This window comes from Sander lucioperca, chromosome 9 (assembly GCF_008315115.2).
Source record: "Sander lucioperca isolate FBNREF2018 chromosome 9, SLUC_FBN_1.2, whole genome shotgun sequence".
Lineage (NCBI taxonomy): Eukaryota > Metazoa > Chordata > Actinopteri > Perciformes > Percidae > Sander > Sander lucioperca.
Window position 1 is genome coordinate 1090788 of NC_050181.1, and position 22846 is coordinate 1113633.

The window sequence follows — 22846 nt, forward strand, 5'->3', positions numbered from 1 at the left end:
CACTTATCGTGTGAATTGATTCCAAATTTTCTAGATGTATTGGCACAAAATGTGGTACAGACATTCATAGTTCCCAGATGGTGGATGGCAGGTGATGGCTGACATGCGATTTCGAGTGAAATGTCTCAACAGCTGTTGTCATAGATTACTATGAAATTTTGGTAGACGCATTCATGTTCCTCTCAGGATGAAGTAATCGTCTTGGTGATCCCCTATCTTAGCAACACAGTCATTGTCAAATATATGTCTTGTTTACAACCACTGGCTCCTAATACTGGAGGTCCCAATTCAGAACTATTAAGTTTCTAAAGACAAATTATTGATTATGATATGCATCAACAACCTCGTAACTTGGAGACTGTCTCTCCTGACATGCTAAACAATGTTACCCAGCTTAACTGTTCAACTGGAGATTGTCTTTGTTGGTCTTGGCAAACTACACAACAACGTTGTTCACTCATGATCATAGAGTGATGTTTATTGATATATATTATAGTTATAATATAATGTTATTTAGCTACATCGGATATAATCTGCTGCTGGCAGTGTTTGTTATTTTAACTTGGAGAGCATTACTGGCTTAAAATTAGCTACCTGCTACCACAATGTATTGCTAATATAAAGAGCAAGGAGAGACAAGAGATTTGATGAGAGATTAGTTGGCCTTGGAGTATTTTATCAATCTGGATCCAGATCTAGTTGACAAAAAATTATTTCCAACAATTTTGATAATCAATTAGTAGGGGTGTAACGGTTCACAAAATTCACGGTTCAGTTCAATACGAGACAGTAGTGTCACAGTTCGGTACGTTTTCGGTACAGCAAAAAAGAAATTTACTTGATTTTTACAATTTTTTTTTTTTTATTTATTAAAACTAACATAATGTATGATCTTTTTTACTTTGAACAATGACAGAGCTATACTAGCTTTGTGTAGCCCTTGACGTCCAGCCGTCTGCTGTCAGAGCAACAGCTGGTGCTTCGGACAATTGGTTCTCTATTTGGGCTTTTGTGTTTTTTTTGTACAAAGCAGGAATTGCGGTCTGGCTGAAATGGGCTCGTGAAGGAATAGTGTAACGAGGCTCAATTACTTAAACCATGTTCGTAAAACCTTCATTTTCCACTACAGAGTAGGGTCTCATATCCGCGGCTATAAATGTACCAATTGCCGCAGTGATGTCTTTTGCCCTGTTTGAATTAGTTGGAAATTGCTGCTTAAATGCTGCGGGGATAGTTTGTAGCGTGTGTTGCTTCTTGTTTTCGTCTAGTTCCAGTTATTGACACACTGAGGTGATGTTGGCATAAATGAGTTGACATGTTTGTAGTGTTCCCACTGGTGTAGCCTATTCTCGGGTAGCAGATGCGACGTACCATTGTTTTTATCCATCACTCTCTTGCCTTCACCCTCATAACTGACAGGGAAACCAAAGTGGCTCCAAATGCCAGACCTGTTGGTTAGTGTGGTAATAGTCGCATTAACGTTACTAGCCATATTGCAACAAGCTAGTTCAGCGTAGCATGCCTGACTGGAGTAGAGTGTTTTTTCTTTGGGAGTGGGAGGGGCAGACAGCACGTTGCTTGTTACGTCTGATAGGTTGGATATTTCAGCATTCAGGTTTTCAAATGTATTTCATATCTTGTATGTAGTGTACTACACAAGAAGGTTAGTCTGGGGACAACCTTCACCCATAGAATAGATTGGAATGTGTGACTCCATTAGAAGCATCGGACATAAAAGGAGCAGTTTGAAAGTAATTGTTACACTGAAATAGCCTGGCTTGTGTGAGGACAAAAAGTATAAAGGAGGAGTTATTCTAATGGCTCTAAAAGGCTCTTTTTTTTCCTAAATGAAATAGGATTAGTCCAACTAATCGTTCGGTTTGTAATGCGTACCTAATCATAAGCAACAAACATTAACTAAAGGCTGCACAAATTCTCTCAGCTTTATTAACTTGTCTTTCTTTGAACAGAAATTGTCTGATTGAGTCTAGGTTATCACAAAAACTTTTAGTATTACTCATTTTGCATCAATAATGCCTTTCTCATTGTCAAAGTGGGACGTCTTCTATGTGATTAAAAAGTGAATACGGTTAATTACTGAATATTGTTATAGCTTCTAAGGGACCGTTCGGTATTTATGGAATGGACTACCGGAGGAAAATAGGGGAGGGTCATGTATTGTTGTTATTTGTTGAGGGGAGGGTCATCCAATTTTTTTTTTAGTCTACGGGGAAGGGTCACCCAACTTTTGTATTCATGAGTAGAGCAAAATTTTAAAGTGGCTTGTTTGGTGCATATTTATCCATGTATCTCCATGTAGCTCTCTCAGTCTCGGCCCCTATCGCTAGCATATGGATCCCTACCTGTTTAGTCAGCCAGACCTGTAGCTTTAGAGGCCGTGGGATTACCCAAATTGAATAAATCCCGCTCGCACATATAAACACAAAACTGCTTTGCTAGCTCAATCGTGTTGTAACTAAGACATCTGCTGAAAAAATAATTTTATTCATTAGCATGATTGCCGTACTGCTTAGTTCAAAAACATCCAAAACACCGTACGAAAACATAGCTGACCAGACGCAAGCTTTTATTTTGAAAAGCCAAAACTCGGGCCGCAGACAGCACCAGCCGGCAGCCGGGAGGGCATGAGACGGGAGGTATATCCTTTCGGTCCCGGTGATTATTTGTGATTATTTGTGAAAATGTGCAAACGACAGCCTTTTCAAGGCATTTGAGAAGGAAGAAGTGGTAGCATGCAAGCTCCCAAATTGACGCTCGTCTGAAAAATTGAGTTTTGGATAATGTTCAGCTTCAGCAAGCTTACCTATGCTAAAATATACAATGACTGAGGAAGCCTAGTGACGAGTCCATTGCAACCACTGTTGAATTACCCAGTGTGCTTTGCTGAATGGTCTCAATGTTTTATTGTTTTATTTCATGTGAATACTAGTTCACTAGATGAGTAACTTAGTATTTTATAGTAATGCAGTAATGCAGGAAGTGTACATTTAGTTTCCATGCTTATTGTGTTTCCACAACAATGTTAGTGAGTAAATCTACTGAAATGGCCACCACACCATAACAGAGGAGTGTGATGCGTCCGATGAGAATGCAGAGGTTTAGTTATGTACATCCTGGCTGTAGAAAAACAATGGGAAAATGCATATCTTTGCCAAGTGCAAACCAGTACAATAAGTTGTTGGGGAGGGTCATCCCTTTTCTCCCAATCATTTTGGAGGGTCATCCAAAATGTAATGCTGGTGAAGGGAGGGTCAGGTCTATTTTGACTAAAGGTCCCAAAACCCCTTAATTAAGTCCATAAATTAAGAAGTTATTATGCCATAATGTTGTCTCCCAGCTTTATGGTTGTTGTGTTTGTTTAATAATCACTTTCAAATGTTGATTCGGCACTAAAGGTAAATTTCTTTTTATTGTTTTTAATTAGACATGATCATGAGGTGTCAAAACTTCTCAGATCCAGACTCTGCTCCATGTTCATTATACATATATCGTTCTACTTGCTTTTGTACATCATCTGAACGTGATCATTTTCATCGTCATGCCGGAACCTTGTGCTACAAATAGAGAATGTTGCAGAAATTGATGAACATTGTTTTTTGGTTTGACACAGCTTCCTTAGTGGGAAAAGGGAAAAGTTGACGGTATCTGGGGTATGCCATTTATATGAAAATACTCGCGTTTAAAATAAATGTGCTGCATATTCAAGTGAGATGTTGGCCTTCGCTTTCATCAAACACTGAATACATTATCCTGCCTTCTACTATATCACTATTTTGGAATATATTTTATGTTAATTTCCTGTGTTTTTTTTTTTCTTCTGTAAATTCGCACTCCACTTTGATCTAACACTGGAGACTTTGCTTGCTTCTCTCTCCTGTCATCTAATATCATGTTAATATTTATCAAATATTCTTCCTGATTCTTCAGGTAAAGTAAACAAGAATTAGATGTCCTTTGATCTAGCCCTGAAGACTGCAATCTGTATGATTTTGCAGGTGTGGTGGTGAACTCCCCTGATCCACGCTTTAGTCTCGCACTAAGGATTGCATCCGTATTTATAGATGTGGGGGTTTTTTTGGTGTGTTTTTGCAGGTATGGTGAACTACAGCGAGGTGTCTGGCTACCCCCTTGTTCAGCACTGGAGTCTTCGTTCTGTGCAGTACCACGTCAAACTCAATCAGTGGGTCCTCTCTCAAGGTAAATCACTCTGCGCCTCTGGCAACTAATTATATATAATATAAAATGTGTATATATATTTTTTTTTTTCTTTTTTGTTATTACTGATAACAAAAAAATTGATTACTGTTTATTTATGCTGGAGGAGACAACACTTGCGTCTCTGTGGCATTAACTCTCACGCTCTCCACAGAGAGACAGCACCGTCGGCTATCAATTATTTATCACATTGTAATTAATGTGACACATCAAGGTTAGCAGCTCATCATAACAGCTCATCATAATTTTCATTTTTGATCAGCTATGTGATTAACAGTCATACTGTCATATTATGATTTGTCTGGTATGTAGTCCTCTCTTGTGCTTTAAGTTACTGTTGTGACACCTTTATTCGTCTTTCAGTGCCAAATTTATTTTAGACAGAGGTGGACAAAGATCTTTTACTTAAAGGTATAATATGCAGTATTACTAAAAAAACTATTTATAGAATAATACAAAAGTATTCCCTCTCAATCATCACTAATAATCCACTACAAGTGTGTGGTGGTGTCTGTATCTGCAGAGACCCTGCCCTCTGCCACGATGTGGGTGTGTAACTCCCAGCCAGTAACAGTGTTCAGGTTGTGCAGCTTGTTTTCATTCCCAGGTACCGCCGCTTTGTCACGCCTCTTAATGTCTCAACCGACACAAAGGTTTAGCACGCACACACACACACACACACACACACACACACACACACACACACACACACACACACAGGATAAGCTCTGCATTCACACAAAATCCGGCAATGTGGCATCTTCCCGGGATGTGTTTGTGTTTATTAATTTGTGCTTTAGAACGTTACCTCTGTGAAACAATCAGAAAATAGTGTTTGATTTCTCTGATTCAGTGCTTTGTATGGTGCTCCCTCTCTTCAGTCACTCTCTAGCTAGCTCGACCACCTCGCTCTCGCTCTCGCTCTCGCTCTCGCTCTCGCTCTCTCTCTGGCTCGTTAAGCCCGGAGAAGGAGCCAACTTTGAACACTGTGTACAAACAGTAAGTGAGTGATACCTTTCTACCAATTATGCCTTTAAGTAAAAGTAGCAATACCACAGTGTAGAAATACTTTGTTACAAGTAAAAGTCCTGTATTAAAAGTTTTACTTAAAGGTATAATTTGCCGATTTTAATCCAGCTCTGTGTCATGGCATTGTGAGCAGTGTGTTTAGATGAACAGTATTTGGCTTCCCTCTGTGGTGCCAGTGCACGGAGGAGTGGAGCAGAAGAAGCCTGCTGAGATCCGCCGGATGACGCGAGCGCTTTGTTTCATGTCATTCGGCGGATCTCAGCAGTCCTCCTCTGTTCATCCCTGCGGAGAGCTCAATGCACTCATGCCTACATGGGAAGCCAAACAATCGTTCATATAGCACACTGCCATGACACAGAGCTGAATTGAATCAGAAAAAATATCTCTTTAAGTAAAAGTACAAAAGTACCAGCGTATACTTAAAGAAAAGAAAAAATACTCATATTGCAGAGCAGTCCATTTCAGAATAATATATATTATGCAGTTGGAATATCAATATGTACATTGCTTAAATGTTGAAGCTGGTAGCATAAAATGGAAATACTCAAGTAAAGCAGTACCTCAACATTGTATTTAATTACAGAACTTGAGTTAATGTACTTGGTTACTTTCCACCAATGAGTTTAGATACTGTACATGCACTGTTGGAAAATAAACTAACAGATGAATGTCTTGGCAGAAAAACATTTTTAAATCTGTTCTTACTGGCAAGAGTTGTATGGTAATACTGTTCATATACATATATATTTACATATAAATACAATGGCCACAGGGCGCATTGTTGTCAATTTTGTAATGTGGTGCTAAAAGGTTCAAGTTGGGTCCATTAAATTAAACTAGAGCCAGACCGATATATCGGCGGGCCGATATTAGGCATTTTCCAAACTATCGGTATCGGCATTTATAAAGGCAGATAAATTAATATTTATTTAAAAAATAAAATAAAAACGGACAAAACACCCTTGAACCATGTTATGAGTGTTGGCATTGCATAGTTTGTCCACCAGAGGGCGCTCTACAACGTTCCTGTTGGTAACACTGATTTTTGTTATTGTGTTTTTGTTCAAAGTACTTTAAGTTTCATATCTTAAGTTTGTATTTTTATACATTTTATCTATTTTGATGTTCCTCTGTTCTGTTATGACAATAAAACAAACAAGTTTATTTTTAAACTGGATTATCATTATTTTTGTGAGGACTCATAAATAACTACAAATAACTAATGTTAGGGAAATCTGTTTATGTTTTATGTGTTTCTGGATTTGTTTTTAAAATATATATCGGCCAATATATCAGAATATCAGATTTTGAAATCACAAAATATTTGCATCGATATCGGCCTTAAAAATCCTTTATCGGTCGGGCTCTAAATTAAACCCTTGTTGAAACAGTCTATTATGGACTGATTGTGGTGGTGCTGCTCAGCTGCAGTACTCGGAGAAAACCCGTAAGGGAATAAATGGGTCAGGGTCAAGTTCTCTTTAATCACAAATTAGCAAAATGTCACTTCAAAAGGGCACAAACTAAAAAGCTGCTCAACAAGCACAGCCAAACAAGAGGGCCACAGTACTGTATTATAATTACAACCTTAAATCCTCTGTTAATTGTGTAATAACTCATAATAATTTTAATAGCCAATAGATCATCAAGAGGCACACACCACTTTGACTGCGTATAAAGATCGATGTTTTCAATCAAAATGGAAATAAACCTGCATAAACATGAGATTCTCTCAGCAACAACAGGAAAGTGGCTCTGGATAACGAAGGTTTTCAGCAGTCCATTTAAAAGTTCGGCTTTCCAGTGAGCAGCCAAACCCAGGCCTTATAATGGGGGGCTAAAGTTAGGTGACTGCTGCCTGAAGGAATGGATGTTTACTTTTCATAACATGAAATAGAAAACTTAAATAGATTCATAGATTGTATAGTGACAGTAAGGAGAGATGCAAGAGTGTACGAGTGTGATGAGTGATGATTTAAAAGACCAAGAAAATGGACAAAACTTCCAGGTCTGAAAAGTGAAGCCAATGCAGATTTGCTTTACACCTGCATTCTATATAATTTCCAACAGTGGAGACGACGATGACGACATCACTGGTTGTCAAAATAACCCCCATTGCATAGAAGTCTATGGAAAAATGACCCTACTTCTCGCTTGATTAATTACCTCAGTAAACATTTCCATAATGAGTTTATGCTCTGATCGCTAGTTTCAAGTATTCTTCAATACAGCATGGTGTTCTTTTTGTAAATTATGGTCCCATTCATTTCAAAATAGACAATGAAGCAGGGAATGCTGTAGGGCGCGGCTACACACAGACCTGTCAATCATGGTAGGGGCTAAACAATGCTAACCATGGCACTGTGTACATTAAAATAGCCATAAACTTGTCTTTGGGTGTTGCCCATGTTTTTGTCTTCAACTTTGAACTGTGTGTTTTCACTATCAAAGTTATTCAGAATGAATGGTGCTAGTACCCAAAGGTCTACGTTTACTCTGCAGCATAGCTCCGCCGGGTGACTCGCGTAAGCCGGTGTATCCATTTATAGAAGAAATTTCTTAGAACTATTGTCCATCTACACTAAACCAGTTACAGTTGTAAAGACATTTGTTTTTCTCTGTTTCAGCCCTCCATCCAGACTAAAGCGTTGTTTTTCTCCCCCAAGAACAGAGCTTTCCCAGAACAGTGTGTAAATCTCCTGTGTTTACGAGGCAAAAATAACCCAGTGAGGGCTGGAGCTGTGTGCCAGTAAAGTTAAGAAAACAATGTTCAGTTGCTTCTAACTTCCTTTGTTAAATGTTAGGTGTTTTTATAAATCTGGATTTATGATGAATTTGTCAGACCACATCGCAATTATTATAAAATGATTTTATCACCGCAGCACAGCAGGTTGGCGATTAAATCACTTGTTCATACTTGTGTTTTACCCTGTCACAATTTTCTTTTTCTTATTTTGGTATTGTGAAAACAAACAAAAAAATAGTTTGAGTTTATTGTAAAGACACCCTGCCAGGTCTGAGTTCTTTCATTTTCATTTGCGCTTTTGTTCTCTAAACTACATTGTGTGTTCCCTGATGAACTAGCACTGGTAGTTTATTGCTTTGGAGCCCTTATACACATACTAATACTGTAAGTGCACTTGCATTATTTACTGTAAGTATGTGTGCGGAAGAGTTTGTTTGTGCCACTGTATCATTTTGCTTGTCCATGAGAAGCACAAATTTAAATGAATTATTTATACATATACAGCAGTGATTTAGGCAGCAGGCATACTCATTCTCTCACATTGGCCGCCTCATGTAAAATCAAAACCTTACTGAATACAGGTTGGTTTATAAAAATAGGACCGTTTTCACGGGTAAAAAGTGGATGTCACATGCAAATATGAGGACATTTATTGAGGCAGATATAGATGGATAGATAAAAAGGAGGTCTGCATTCAGGAATATGTATGGCATTTGATTTTCCTTGTGTTTTTCTCTGTCTCTCTGATCGCCTGTCATATATCACAAAGCTTTGTATCCGGCAAGACCAAGGCGTTCTGACAGCTCCTGCCATAGAAACTTCACAGAATAAGATAACTGTGGATAGGTATTTAGTCAAGCAATACTTCTTCTGATGGCTGCTCCTGGCTGCTGACACATCAAGGATTATGCTGAATATTTCCCGACAGGATTCTCAGTACTAAATGTATTATTCTGTGAAAATATAGCTGCCTTTTTTCCTTTTTATTTGCCTCACTAGATAACTTGGGTTGTTCTGCTGGCAGTGAACTTAAAATCTGTTAAAATATTACATTCATAAATTTTGCCTGGCTGGAAGGAGAGTGTCATTTAATAATTTTGATTTCTGTCGTGTTTTAAGTGCATGCATTATACATAAATCTATCATAAAGAGTTTGCATTCAGAAAAGTGCAGCCACTGTACTGTAAATACAGCTATGACACCTCTAATGCATTTCCAATGGTGCTGCTGTGGTTTGAAAGTGGCTGCCGCGTCTGCTGAGAATACAGTTTCTATTTTCCCTTCACTCAGAAGCCTCTGGGTTTTTTTTTTTGGTTTTTTTTTTTACTCCCATTTCCCACTTTAGCTCATCATATTTCAACAGCCACCGGAGGGGTGCGGCTACTGATTTTTACGTCTGATAGCAAAGCTCCCATCGCTCATCCTCACTGTGCTCTCTGTCTCTCACTTCAGTGGCCTCCTAATTTAATTTTAGAGGAGAACTAAGAACGAGTAGAGCGTGAGTGCTGTGATATTAATACTGCCTCTTCTCCTGGAAATGATAATGATAAATTGCTATTGCACTTTTGCTTTTCCAATATTTACTAAGATGGAACCCCAGTGAGCTCACGGTCATTTTGTTATAGTGTGGTCAATGTATCATATCAAACATGCAAATCATGCACTTTATTTTCTGGTTCTGCAGCTCAGTCAGTCTATTTCATTTGAAATTTCAATAACATTAGGGGACATGTTCTCTGCTTGTTTTCAATTATGTGACCACAGGCCCGGATTGGCTAATCTGGAGCACCATGAGAATTCCCAGTGGGCCGGCGTTCAGTCATGGTACTGTGCAGTGCAGTCTAGTTATTATGACGTGCCATGTTTTGACTCCTCCGACTGCACCTTGCAAACAAACAGTCTACCATCACCTCGGATACCTCAGTCAGTTGTGCTTGTTAGGATGCGACTTCGACATGTGAGCAAAAAGCTCTAAAATGGATAACAGAAAGCGCAAAGGCGGCGCTGTAAAGGCGAGAAGCTCCAGAAATTGACGCGGCTACTAAAGACTGAGCAACCTTTTCATTAGACGAAGACGATGAGACGGGTAAGCTAAGCTAGTTAGGAGCAGTGCAGGATGCTAGTGTCCGTGCAAAACATAATACAACGTAGCCTGCAAACCACTGTTCATGTTTATGAATCAAACTTTTCCTTGTAGCTCTTCAGCAGCAGCCACTAGTCCAGTTTGCTGCTAACAGTGACAGTGAAGAGCCAAGCATCAGCCACCATGAGCCCATAACTCTAGAGTAGGCAGGCGGGATAGCTCATTGAGTGAACATTATAAGAACTAGAATTAACATTAAGAGAGTATGGTGTAGACCTGCTCTATGCCCTGAGATAATCAATGATGCCAGACTAATGGCATCACACTAATGAAACTGACTTGACTTGATCAGACAGCTTTGTAACAAAGGGGAGATTTGTGCTGAGAATTAAGACATTTTTTAAAATGTGATTTAGTGTCAGAAGCAGAGCCAGTAGTGTACATATAGCTGCTGTCAGTGTGGAAGGCACATTTACGGTCAGCTGTTGTACCACAGTGTGTGAACAAGCAAACATGATCAGATTAGTTAGAATATAATTACTTTCTATGCCCAAATGTTACTAGGGACCCATTATGCTTTTTATCATCAAAAGTAGGATAGTAAATAATTATACAAAGCTCACGACTGAAAGGGAATAGGATGAAAGTAATATGAAATATTATACACATTTTTAATTATTCTTTTATTTCCTTTCAAGGTTTGGATATCTGATAGATTATGATATTGTTGAACATTATTGTGTTGTTGTAAAGTTAACTGTTATAATAAATCTACATTATGAAGCAATACTTGCTGTGTTTGTACTGATTGGGAAATTATATTTTACAAAAAATACACTGAAATACAAGGCTGTAGAGAACAGTGCACTATTGCAGACTTCTACACTAAGGCTTTAACTACATTATTTTAATACAGTATAGTCAGTCGTGAAGTAAAGTGGGCCGGTCTAAGGCATGAAAACTCCAGGGCTGAAAATGAGTCCCACTCTGGCTTTGTGTCACCATTAACTTACCTTAGGAATCCACCGAGTTGCATGTACTGGTTGTAGAAGTCATTTCAGCTTAGGTCTCTCTTAGGATACAAAGGCCCTAAGGGACATTTGCTGTCTAAATTAGCTATAAAAGAAACCCTAACCCTGTGTTTTTTAACTGCCACTTATCCTGGTCTAAATAAAGAGGGAAACCCTAATCTTTAACCTGTAAGTCGTTCTGACATCTCCCTGCAACACAGCAGAGGATGGTGTTGTCATATCCAATCAGAAATTAGGCTACATGTGGGCGCCCAGGTTTGCACAGTTGGCAGAGGGCGCGCCCATGTGAAAAGGTTTATTCCTCGACGCAGAGGCCCAGGGTTCGAATCCGACGTGTGGTGGTTTCCTGCATGTCTTCCCTCTCGCTCCCCTTTCATGTCTGTCCTGGTGATTAAAGGCGGAAACGCCCATAGGCTTGTCGATACAAACTCAGACAGTTTGAAAGACTTTTGTGGAAGAAAACCTTTTGCAGTAGTTCAGGGCGGATCTTTTTTTGTGTTTAAAATACTTAAAACACCCATTTTGCAAAGAATAATGGCGCGTTCATGCCACCTCGGAATGACAGGGACCGCCCCCGTGATTGCGTTGTTTTTCCAACTACCAGCGCTCACATGTCGGGATGCGTGTTCTTCTTCTTCTGTTATATTGGCGTTTGGCATAACAACTTGTTACATGACTGCCACCAACTGTTGGCTGTAGCCTAGAGCATCAGGTGTGTGAAAACCTGGTGAAAACATGGAGGCCACAATAAATCGCTGCTGTTTTCTTATGCAAGCATACAAACGGCACATCATCAGGTGTTTGTGTTAGTTGCAGGACAACGAACGGGAAAGGACACGGATAAGGTGGTGTTGTTTTTTTTGTTTTTTTATACATAGGCCTATTTATGAATAATTTGTAACATGTTATGTCTGTATGTTTCTCAGCAGAGGCGTTTGTCCACAATAAATAATATATATAATAAAATAAAATATAATAATAATTTATTGTCATTGAAATATGTTAAGTGAACCAAATTCGCCTACATCAAACGTCAGTTGTCAACAACGCGTCACCAACTGGGAAACTCGGTTAGCAAAATCTGGCCCGAGTTTCCCACCTCTGATTCCCACAGGAAGGGACGTGAATGATGACGTTTTCACTCAGGAAAACGCTTTTCCATCAACGCACGGCAACACTGATAACCATTACAAAAAAACGGTTACATATCAACACATTCAACCCAAGTACATGGTAAAACTCATGCAAGTGCATAGAAGCAGGAAGTGTTTGCATCCCATACAGACACTAAAGGGTGATTTTTGCTGTCGTTATCCGACGCTAGGAGCCACTGACCAAGCGTCAGTATTTTACGAGTTGGGAGTGAGAACGGGATGCTTGAAAAGATGCATTTTGAAAGTGTACCAACAGATTTTTGTGGCCGAGCAAACAAAATACATTCCTATATTTTCCCTCTACTTCCCTTTTATTTTTATTTCTCATTGGGTTTTCTGTTTTTACTAAAATTGTTTTTGTATTTTTTTCCCCTCCATCTACCCAGCCTTTAGCTCAGCCATTCATTCTCTGGATGGGGCCACGCAGCGGAGCGACTTTGTCTCCATCCTCAGGGAGTTTGGGAACCATTATGTGCAGGAGGCAGTGTACGGCTTCCAGGAGTCCTGTACCATCTGGTACCCCAACAAACAGGTCCAGAGACAGCTGTGGCTGGAGTACCAGGACATCAGCAAAGGTAGGGCACGCACTCACACGTGGCGAGTGTTCAGGAATGATATTTGTGAATGAAAAATGGAACAGTAATTCTGCCCGTAATTGGTCTGAGCATCTAAGGTGAGGTGAGCGTGTGTGTATGTTGCTGTGTGGGCTGTATGGGGTACATTCATTTCTGCAGTTATTTATATACTCATTGATTTTACAGATTCATAATCTGTCACCCCCACAAAAAGCATTCAGGCTCGTAATACTGAGGCTATGTCTGTGTAGGGGTGGACTGGATTATTATGTTACACATTTAGAATTGGCAGGACTCTTCATAAACCCTCTTCTCACAGTGTTCATCATACTTCAGCTGCTGAGTAAATGCTTGCCAGGAGAAATATTTAAACCTCTCATGGGACCTCTTTTAATAAAGCTCTTCTCTTGTTCTCTTGCTTTTTGGTTGTACCCTGTTGTAGAGAAATGTAATGGAAAGGGTGGCAGTCTTGCAGAAATGCTCTCGAGGCACTTGTTTCAACCATTATTTATTTTCTGCACTCTTTATGAAAATGTCCCTCATAAATTGTTTTGGTAGATCTTTTTATAGGGGTTTTGGTTGTTGTGTGGGCACCATACACCATGCAAACAAACACAACCAAGCACTTATCATTTCTATGCCTGGGTATTTAACCACAATGCTTTTTAGCATTGACTGACAAGTATATCTAAATTACTGCAAGCTGATGATGTTTTCTTTAATGGGGAACCCCCAATCCCCACACCACTCACACAACACGCATACATGTGCAACATTGTGAGCTAAAAAATATACACCATAGTTGTCAATAACTTGTTAACTTATTTTAATGAACTGATAAAACAAATAAAACTGATCTGGCATGTATGCAATAACATCAGTATTAAGTATAATGCAAAGGCCTATCCTTAAAAAAGTTGAGTATTTTATGGATCAAATGTATTACTTTCATTTCAAATGTCACCAATTTGTTTTTATGTGGGGAAACTGTACTGTAAAAAACCTTGGAATTAACAATTTTTGTAGCACCCTGGCCCATTCTCAACATTTTTTTTTTTTTTTACTTTTAGTCAAATGTCATCTTCTGTTTAGATAACATCTCACATTTGTGAACTTTTGCTTCTTTGGTTAAATAAAAAAAAAAGGTTTTGCCGAAATACATTTATATTTCTCAAAGTAAGGTGTTGGAAAAAGATGTTATCTATACCATGAAGTATAACTTCCAAACAACACCCAGCCCTACTCACCAGCGGTTTAAAAAAGGTTGAAACTTGTACATACCGAGACATTAGACTCCATCACACATGCTTTTGTCTTGTGAATACAGCTGCACTAATGGCTCTTCATTTCTGTATACTCACCGAATGAAAGTGAAGCTGGCAATCATACTTTAAATAGCCAGAAAGGTGATACTTGTTCAATAACCTGTTTCCAAGAAAAAGTTCATGTTGACATGCATGTGTAGCAGCAGTTCTGTTGTCAGCTACATGCTTTCTCTAGTTCTTTCATTTTGAAAGATAACATCATGTTGGCGTGTTGCATCTGTACGCTACGTATGGTGCACACATTACAAACATTGCAATGGTACAACCATCTGTTTGAGTCTCACACTGAAGGGGTGAGTGTGTGTTATAGATCATAGTGTGGCTTTGTACCATAATCAGCATTGTTCTCTCTCAAGCAATTACAGTAAAAGACACAAGCATTCTGCAAAAGCACTTGAAGCACTTGTACTTAAGTGAACAATCAAGTCTTTGCCAATTGTTTTATTACAGAAAATGCCAGCATATGTCAGCCTGTGCTTGTTTTCTCCGCAAGTCGCAGCAGAGATAAGTAATAGCCCGTCTCTCCCGCCGTTTCACCTCGTTGGCTCCAAACTGTCTACAGTCGTTTCCATTGTTTGCCTCGGCCACTTTTCTTCCCTTTCTTTACTTTGTCCAAGGACACCCCTGCTGCGCTGCACTGTTTGCTCCCAGTTACCTCTGTGCTGACAGATGGCATTAGATGACTGAGTTTTCCCACCCTCATGAAAAGTGCATTACTCTTCATTTTCAGCAGGCTCTGACACGCCGGTTGCAGACGCTGCTAAATGATTCAACGCTATCTAAAAAAAAAAAAAAAAAAAAAAAAAGTCATACTCACTTATTTTTTTACAATTCATGCTAGATCAAGGCAATTTAATATATATATATATATATATATATATATATATATATATATATATATATATATATATATATATATATATATATATATATATAGGTGGTTATTGGACGTAAGTCTTATTTGTACACTTGTAACATGGGGGGGCAGTGTGTAATTAACTTATCCTGGAACAATAAATAAAGCATTTCACAATTTTCATCACAAATTGACAAAAATCAAAAGTGCATTGAAAATACATCTTACTGTATACTATATTATTGGTAAAATGCAACATACTACTGCTGCTCATAGTAAGAATACATTTTTAGAACCTAAATATAATTATTTACAACTATTTAAACTGCACCCTTACATTTTACTTTGAAGATTGCCATTGGCCAGGTATGGGCGTCACAGTAACAGGAGGCCATACAGCCTACATTCCTGTTATCAGTCCCCATGTTGAGGCAACAATAAAAACATTGGATTTGGCCCTTTTGGGAGTGAAAATCTGATTGTCTGAACTGGTGCCAAATCTATCCAGAATCCACTTCCCTGACAAACAGCAGTGATTACGTTGGGCTGTGAAGATCTGAAATGATTAAATCTAAGTGGGTAACTGTTTCAACCCGGCCCATGACTTTCTAGGAAAGGAAATGGATTCCATTGGCAAAAACTTGAAATCAGAGTCATTTTTCTTAATCTCTGCCTGGCTTCTTGGAAACATCCTGGCCTTTTGGAGGGAGTAATGAGCTCACAGGAGAGTTTGATGATCCATGTCCTCGCCCTTTGCTCCAAATACAAGATGGGCCCGACTCCCTCCATATTCAGTTAGAAGCTGCGCTGATAATTTTTTGCGTATTAGCTGCCTGGGGCACAGCTGCTACCTGCAATTTCAAGGCGTATGTATCCATATGGTTAGTAATTATATATCAAATGGACAAAGATTTAAAGAAAAAAGATGTCCTTCACAGGATACTTAGGACTGTATTGCAAGAGAAAAGATAGTCTCTTGTTGAAGAAAACAGAAGTTTGTTGCATTCTCCTCATTTGTGTCACTGTAGCACCCCAATGTTCTTCATCTGAATTAATTGCAGATATCTGGTTTATATATATTATATAATTTAATACTAATGAGAAAATGCTTTCAGAAAATCAAATACTGTTTGTGCTGCTTAAAGGAAAAACAGGGGAAAAGCTTCTCATAAATTAGACTGTTACCTTAAAGACGTGGATTTTAACTTTAATACCAAATCAATGAAAAACATCCCTGGAACTGTGGTATATTTTGGCAATTGTGCATCGACTGTGAATTATAACTCAGCAGACCGGAGCTCAGTAGGTGAAAGAAGCACATAGTGTGCCACGGTCTGTAAAGTTAATTGAAGACTTACACCAGTTGTTTCCTAATGACCCAGGAACTTAAAAGCAACAAATGGAGACACACACACACACACACACACAGATATATGTACACATACACAACGCCTGACTATCATGGCTGTATCTGTCATGTTTGTAGAGACGGGGCCATAGCTCATTAACCGTGGTCACTCTGTGCGTGTGTTTGGCCATGATGCCTTGTCTGGGTGATTAATAGCACTTTCTTCCCTGCACTAGGTTATGATATGAGTTTCCTATTGTCAGACAAATGACCTCAATTACCACGCCAGAGATCAGACACGCACAGCAAAAAGAAAAAAAAAAAAAAAAAAGATGGCCACTGCGGCTCTGTTCATGTTGCAACAGTTTATTACATCGGCGAAATGCATTTGATTTAAAAGTTAAAGACTTTTAAAGGCTGTTAGCTCTAGTTATCATGTGGAAATTCAGTTATGGTTGTATACTCCACACTAGCTGGGATTGGTTGTAGGTTTCATATAACTCTACCTCCGTACTGTACCTACTGTAAAATGAACTGATGTGGTGCTGCACTTCCTTCAGCCACATACATATCATGTACGGGCACTACAATATTTAAAGCTGCACTTGACAATGAGTCAAATGTCTGTACATAATTTAAAGTTCTGTCTATAGTTTCTTTTAATTGCATATTAAGTTGTTTATTTGACAAAATGTGCTTTAACAACCTTCTCCAAACTTAGTTATCATACACAGAGCGGATGTAAATATTATTAGCCGTACTAGGCTCATCTTCTTCATTCGTTTAGTGAACTGTCACACTGAATTTTTTTTAGAAGACCAGTTTTCTTGAAACTAGCTTCAAAATAATTAGATGCTTTGGAGTTCTGTCAAAACACTCCAACTGCGATTAAAATGTGAATATGCTTCACAAATACCTAAATGTGGCATTATGGAGCTTGTTAAATGTCAGATCAAATTGATAGTATAGAGAAGGGGATTTCAGACACAAGCAAAGGTGCGTCTGCAGCAAAGAGACAGCAAACGGTGTCAATCCAACTTTAATCCCCTCCTATTGTATCCTGTATCTTTCTTACTGTCTTACTTCTCTTGGGTTTTTTTCTCTGACTCGGGCTCCCCAGCTATTCTCCTTACTTTCTCTCTCAATTAAATCACCATGACCTCCTTCCCCAACCTCCCCCAGTCAGGTGTCAGCTCTTTTCCAACCTCCAGCGCAGCGTTGCATGCTGGTATGTGTGTAAGTGTGATCACCCTGCCAGCAGCCTGGTAAAAATAGGGGCCTTATTTATTCTATTAGGGCCTGTCATTTTAACAAAGAAGCAGCAGAGAAAGTCTCGCTCTGGGGCATGAGAGTGGAGCACAGGAGGGGGAGGAGAGCGCCGACCTCCGTGGCCCTTCTACACCTGCACGCAACCACACACACACACGCAACACATACGCAACACACACGCAAAACACACGCAACACATACGCAACACACACGCAAAGCACACACACACACACACACACACACACACACACACACACACACACCCCCGCACACACACCCCCGCACACAACATACACACATCTCAGACTAGCACCACCTGCCCTGCCTGGTTACCAGCTGGGAATTATGCAACGCTCACTGCTCTCGCTCGCTCTCTCTCAGAGAGAGAGAGAGAGAGATATATATATATATATATATATATATATATATATATATATATATATATATATATATATATATATATATATATATATATATATATATATATATATGCATGGCTGACTAAAGTCTAAAAGATGTGACAATTATTTTATTGCATGCATCCAGATAGCAAATGTAATTGTGTATTTCTTTTTAAATATGTTAATACTTGACACTTGCTTTGTTCTGCTTGCTTATATGTTGTCATATGTTTGTCGTCATTTTAAAAAGATGCATATTAGCAGGCTGTCTTCTCCACCCCACTATGATAACATTGGTGCACCAGCTGTGTGGAAGCTAATGTTGAGCTCGTCCCTTGATTGTGAACTAGATATGACCAGATATTGTGTGTTGTCTGGCATTTTTCTACTATGTTACCCTGTTTGTTGACTTAACCTGCTCACACCGTAACCATGTCAAGACAGAAATAACACTCACAACAACTCATAATATTTTCTGACCAAATGTCATAGTGTGAGTCTTTATCCTAGGGTAATACAGTCTACAATGAATATTTTACATGTTCAATAACTCGCTCTTGGTCTCCAAAGGTTGGTGCTAAGGATGTTACTGTTCTAATAGATTATTCTGAGAGTAGATCCCCTATTGTTATTGATGGGCTTTTCACAGAATAACTGTAAATATTTTTCCCTCAACATGGTTCCCTGTAACCATGGTAACTGAAAGAAAAACTGGGGGAAAAAAGTAACGCATCTCCAACACGGAGGAATACTAGACAACATACCCCCTATATACATCTTCAGCAGGGAGGACTGTGAAGAAATGAGTCATTGTTTAGGCTTCTGAAAGAGCATTAGCTTTTTCTATTACCTTTTTTTATCACTGTGTATTATGACAAGCTGCCACAAAACGTAACCATAGCTGATATACACTAGGGACTTTTAATTCCGTTATCAATGTAATAATTAATACAATAACACAAAGGGTTAGAAAACTTGTCTCATACCACAAACATATGTCTATAATGAGTTCAATAACCAAGATTAACAAGATATCTCATCTGCCGAAGAAATATGTCAACTGATGTTTTAGTAGAATCCTTATCGGATCATAACTGATGAAATTCTAAATGACAAGACATGGATGTTAACTCTGTAGCAGAATGTTGTTGTAACAGTGTTGTTTTACAGTCTGCAGCCTTTAAACTGGCGGCTTTACAGAACAGTAAGTCAGAGCCAACAAAGTTGATTTATCAATGTATTTATTGAATGCTAGGCTGTATATGTATATTTCATTTAGTTAAACAATAACAGAAGAAGGGGAAGGGGAAACAGGTGAGGAGTTGAACAGTGGAGCAGCTGTGGTACGGAGGCAGCGGAGAAGATCTTAGGAGGTGTGGGTGGAGGTGTTGGAGATGTCATCCGCCTCTCTGAGGCAGAGACAGGGTGATAAATGGCCTCTGCTTGTTCAGTTCACCAGAAATTACAGACAGACATGGTGCAGATGTCTGCTCACTCCGTGCGTGCGAGAGTGAGTCAGTCCCTCCAGAAAAACATGATTATGCGATCGCATAATTCAATGGATAATCAGCCTAAGTCTGCATATTTATGCGGGGGCTGCTAGATACGCCGCACTTTCGTCGCATAAATTGCCGATTTCCACGCAAAACATGCTGGGTTTGCATGATTTCATAATAATCCTAATCCATCATAATCCCCGCATTTTCGTTGCAAAAAAGTCACATATTTAGCAAAATGTTGCGTTTACTTCACACAAGAGCAGCCATTTTCCCCTGTTGCCATGGGAACGTTATGAAGTGACGTAATTACGCGATGTGAACATCATCGAAAAGCTGCAAACCCCGCGATGAAGCCACGATGAAACCGCAGTTTTTGCAAGGTCCTGCAATTTTTGCAAGTTCCCGCAATTTCATCGCATAAAATTGCATAAATATCCCGCATATTCCATCGCATTTAAGAAAACGTGCCGCATAATCAAGGATTTTTACCCGCAACAATCACAAAAAAACTCTGGATTTTTCTGGAAGGACTGGTGAGTGAGAGTGGAAAAAGACACTCGTCAAGTCTAACGAAGGGGAACTGCTCCAGCAGCGAAAGTTGAAGTTTGGAGATGAAAAAACAGATTGTCCGGCTGCTCTGCCACAAAACTGGTTGATATCGAGCCTCGTCAGCACATTCACAGACAACTCTCCTCACTAGAACAGACAGAGCCAAGGGTGTATCGGTTTACATGCTGCAGGATTACAGAAATCATATTACCAAAGGGTTATCTGAAAATAAATACCGACAAAGATACATGCTACTGGTGCTGAGAAGTCACTAATCACATTGCAGATATGTTAAGAGAGGAAGCTGCTGCTTTTTATAATGTAGACTAACATGGGCATGAGACTCTGGTGCTCAGTGTTGGCTTGTAAGATATTAAAAGTAAATGTTACTGTCTTTGGAATTTTGATACTGTCTCCTATAGAGGGAATGGGCGTACAAAGTGCAGGTCTTCAACACCAAAGACAGGGGTTTGTTCTACGTCCTGTGTGTTAGGTTCAGGCAGTGGTTGAATGTAACAAATACATTCTGTGTACTGTGCATGTGTTTCCTTGCTTGACTGCATGTGATACAAAACACTTAATCTATACTTGTAATGCATACAGTACACTGTGATTTTCAGTAATTTCATTAACACACATATTGTTAGAAAGTGTAATGATGCTAACCTGGCAAGCAAGATGTGCTTTTCTGAAGTGTACATAAATATGCCTCGAATTCAACATTAATAAACATAATGCCACTGTGGGGCATATACAGTGAAAAACATGATGATGGAAAATGATTAGTTTTGTTGTTCTTGGGTAATTGAGTGGCCTGCCTCAGGTCTGTGCACACTACAGATGGTATTTTACAGAAAAACGTGTCTATTACAGCATGTGTTGTTTCTCAAAGCCATGGCTTCAGTGACAGAACATTTGAAAGTCACAGAATCCTTAAATAACCCTTTTTTTGTCTGTATTTGTTTTATTTATTGTTTTACAACAAATACAACGAACTATTTTGTATTTGAGTGTTTTCCTGTAGCCCTGAGGTAGTAAATTCTACTTTTTAAGAGTAGACCCAACCATTAAAATATTGTCTCAAGTTCGACCTGCAGCAGAAACTTTCACCAGATCCCCATGACATGTTTCAATCAGATTGTGAAATCCACATAGGGCAGATGTGGTATTCACAGGCACCTACAGTTCCGTGGACATGCGTGGATAGTTATCCCATATGCTTGTGTGCTCACACACGGACGTGCACGTACATTCACACACATCCAGAGATCCAAACAGGAACGGCAGGCAGCCTTAAATCCGCTATCTACCAGCTGTGAGTCATTTTACCTTGCTCAGCAGAACAGTCATTTTAGACAGGTTTATTTCATCAAAAGTGGAAGCCTAAAATATATCATAGTGAATTAATAGTCTTTTGGAGTTAGCTTAGTGTTTGATAACTTGGGGCATTTAAGTTTTTAGGGAAAGGATATGTCCTTTCCCTAAAAACTTAAATGCCCCAAGTTATGTGTGGGTAGGGACTTGCTTGCTGAATGCAGTATTTTAGGGCCAAAATTATGTTCTCACAGCTCCATATAAATCTTGCTCTTTTAATAAAGTATTGCAAAATAGCTTGTATATTGAAAGCTGTATTACGATGGCATATATATTTAGTAGAATAGTGGATGCAATATCATATTGTTTTCTGCACTGTATATTTGCTCATAGATTAATACAGTAGAATAATTCCCAGCTATGATTTCAGTACAATGATGCAGAGACTAATTAAGAGATTCCATTTATTTTCATACGTAAAGCTTACAGATGAGGGCACTTGAAATTATGAGCATCAAACATTCATTTCCTGCATTCTGGTGAATTTTATATATATAAAATATCTAGATAAAAATCTATCCACCACCAATCCATTTGAATATGTTTATATGGTTCTCAAATGTTGGTTTAATAGATTTGGATTAATTAATCACAAAGCATGTAAATAATCTCTAATATATGTGGGTTTGGGCGTAAAATGACAGGCCCTAATAGAATAAATAAGGGCTTACGATAAAATGGCCGGGAACGCCAATTCCCGAAACTCGAGGGAGGGAGAGCCACTGACTGAGCAGCCATCGATTCGCTAATAGGGTCTGAAAGGTCCGGGTTAAAAGCCTTTTTTTTTGGCCAGCAATTTCTCCCTGTTTTACTTGAGTTTTGTCTTATCCATTTTGGCACTCTTTTTGTTGCAGATGCTTTCTAATGAAGGCACTGAGCCTGAAACGGACAGTGACTTGAAGCATGAGACGCAATGTGTAAAATTTAATAGAAAGCACACCTTAACTAAAATCCTTTTGTTGCCTGGATCTAACCGCATGCAGGACTCCAGATGCGATCACAGTCACAGTCCTGCATTTTTCACACCCATCATCCACCCTGACCACATCCCCATGACCATGACTTCTGTGCTGTATGATAACATAGCACTTTGTACTCTAGAAAAAAAAAAATGTAATTATGTTTCCCTCAAAATGTAACCAGCAACCAAAAGGTAACAACTTTGTATGTTGTACACATGATGCAGTGCAGTCAGCAGTGGTGGAATGTAACTAAGGGTAATGTAACATTTACTCAAGTACTGTACTTAAGTACAAATTTTAAGGCACTTCATTTGAATTCTTTCTTTTCATGCCACTTTCTACTTATACTTTACTACATTTCACAGAGAAATCTTAACTGACAGCTTTAGTTACTAGTTACTTTACAAAT

The 22846-nt window shown here is 38.9% G+C and overlaps 1 protein-coding gene and 1 long non-coding RNA gene across 8 annotated transcripts in view; one reads left to right on the forward strand and one right to left on the reverse strand.

Annotated features, from left to right (window-relative positions):
- Positions 1–22846, forward strand: part of astn1 (astrotactin 1) — a 522070-nt gene that overhangs the window by 242715 nt on the left and 256509 nt on the right. For all 7 annotated transcript variants that reach the window (XR_004898191.1, XM_036004756.1, XM_036004754.1 and 4 more), the window contains 2 exons: positions 4114–4218; positions 12666–12854. Coding sequence is in view for 6 of the 7 variants with exons in the window: in XM_036004756.1 (XP_035860649.1) it covers positions 4114–4218; positions 12666–12854 (294 nt within the window). In the remaining variant the exon portion in view is untranslated. The remainder of the gene's footprint in view (positions 1–4113; positions 4219–12665; positions 12855–22846) is intronic.
- LOC118495761 lies at positions 5801–19051 on the reverse strand. The gene is made up of 3 exons (XR_004898194.1): positions 19040–19051; positions 18469–18471; positions 5801–5872 (listed from the first exon to the last, which is right to left on the reverse strand). It is a non-coding gene; the product is annotated as an uncharacterized LOC118495761 (long non-coding RNA).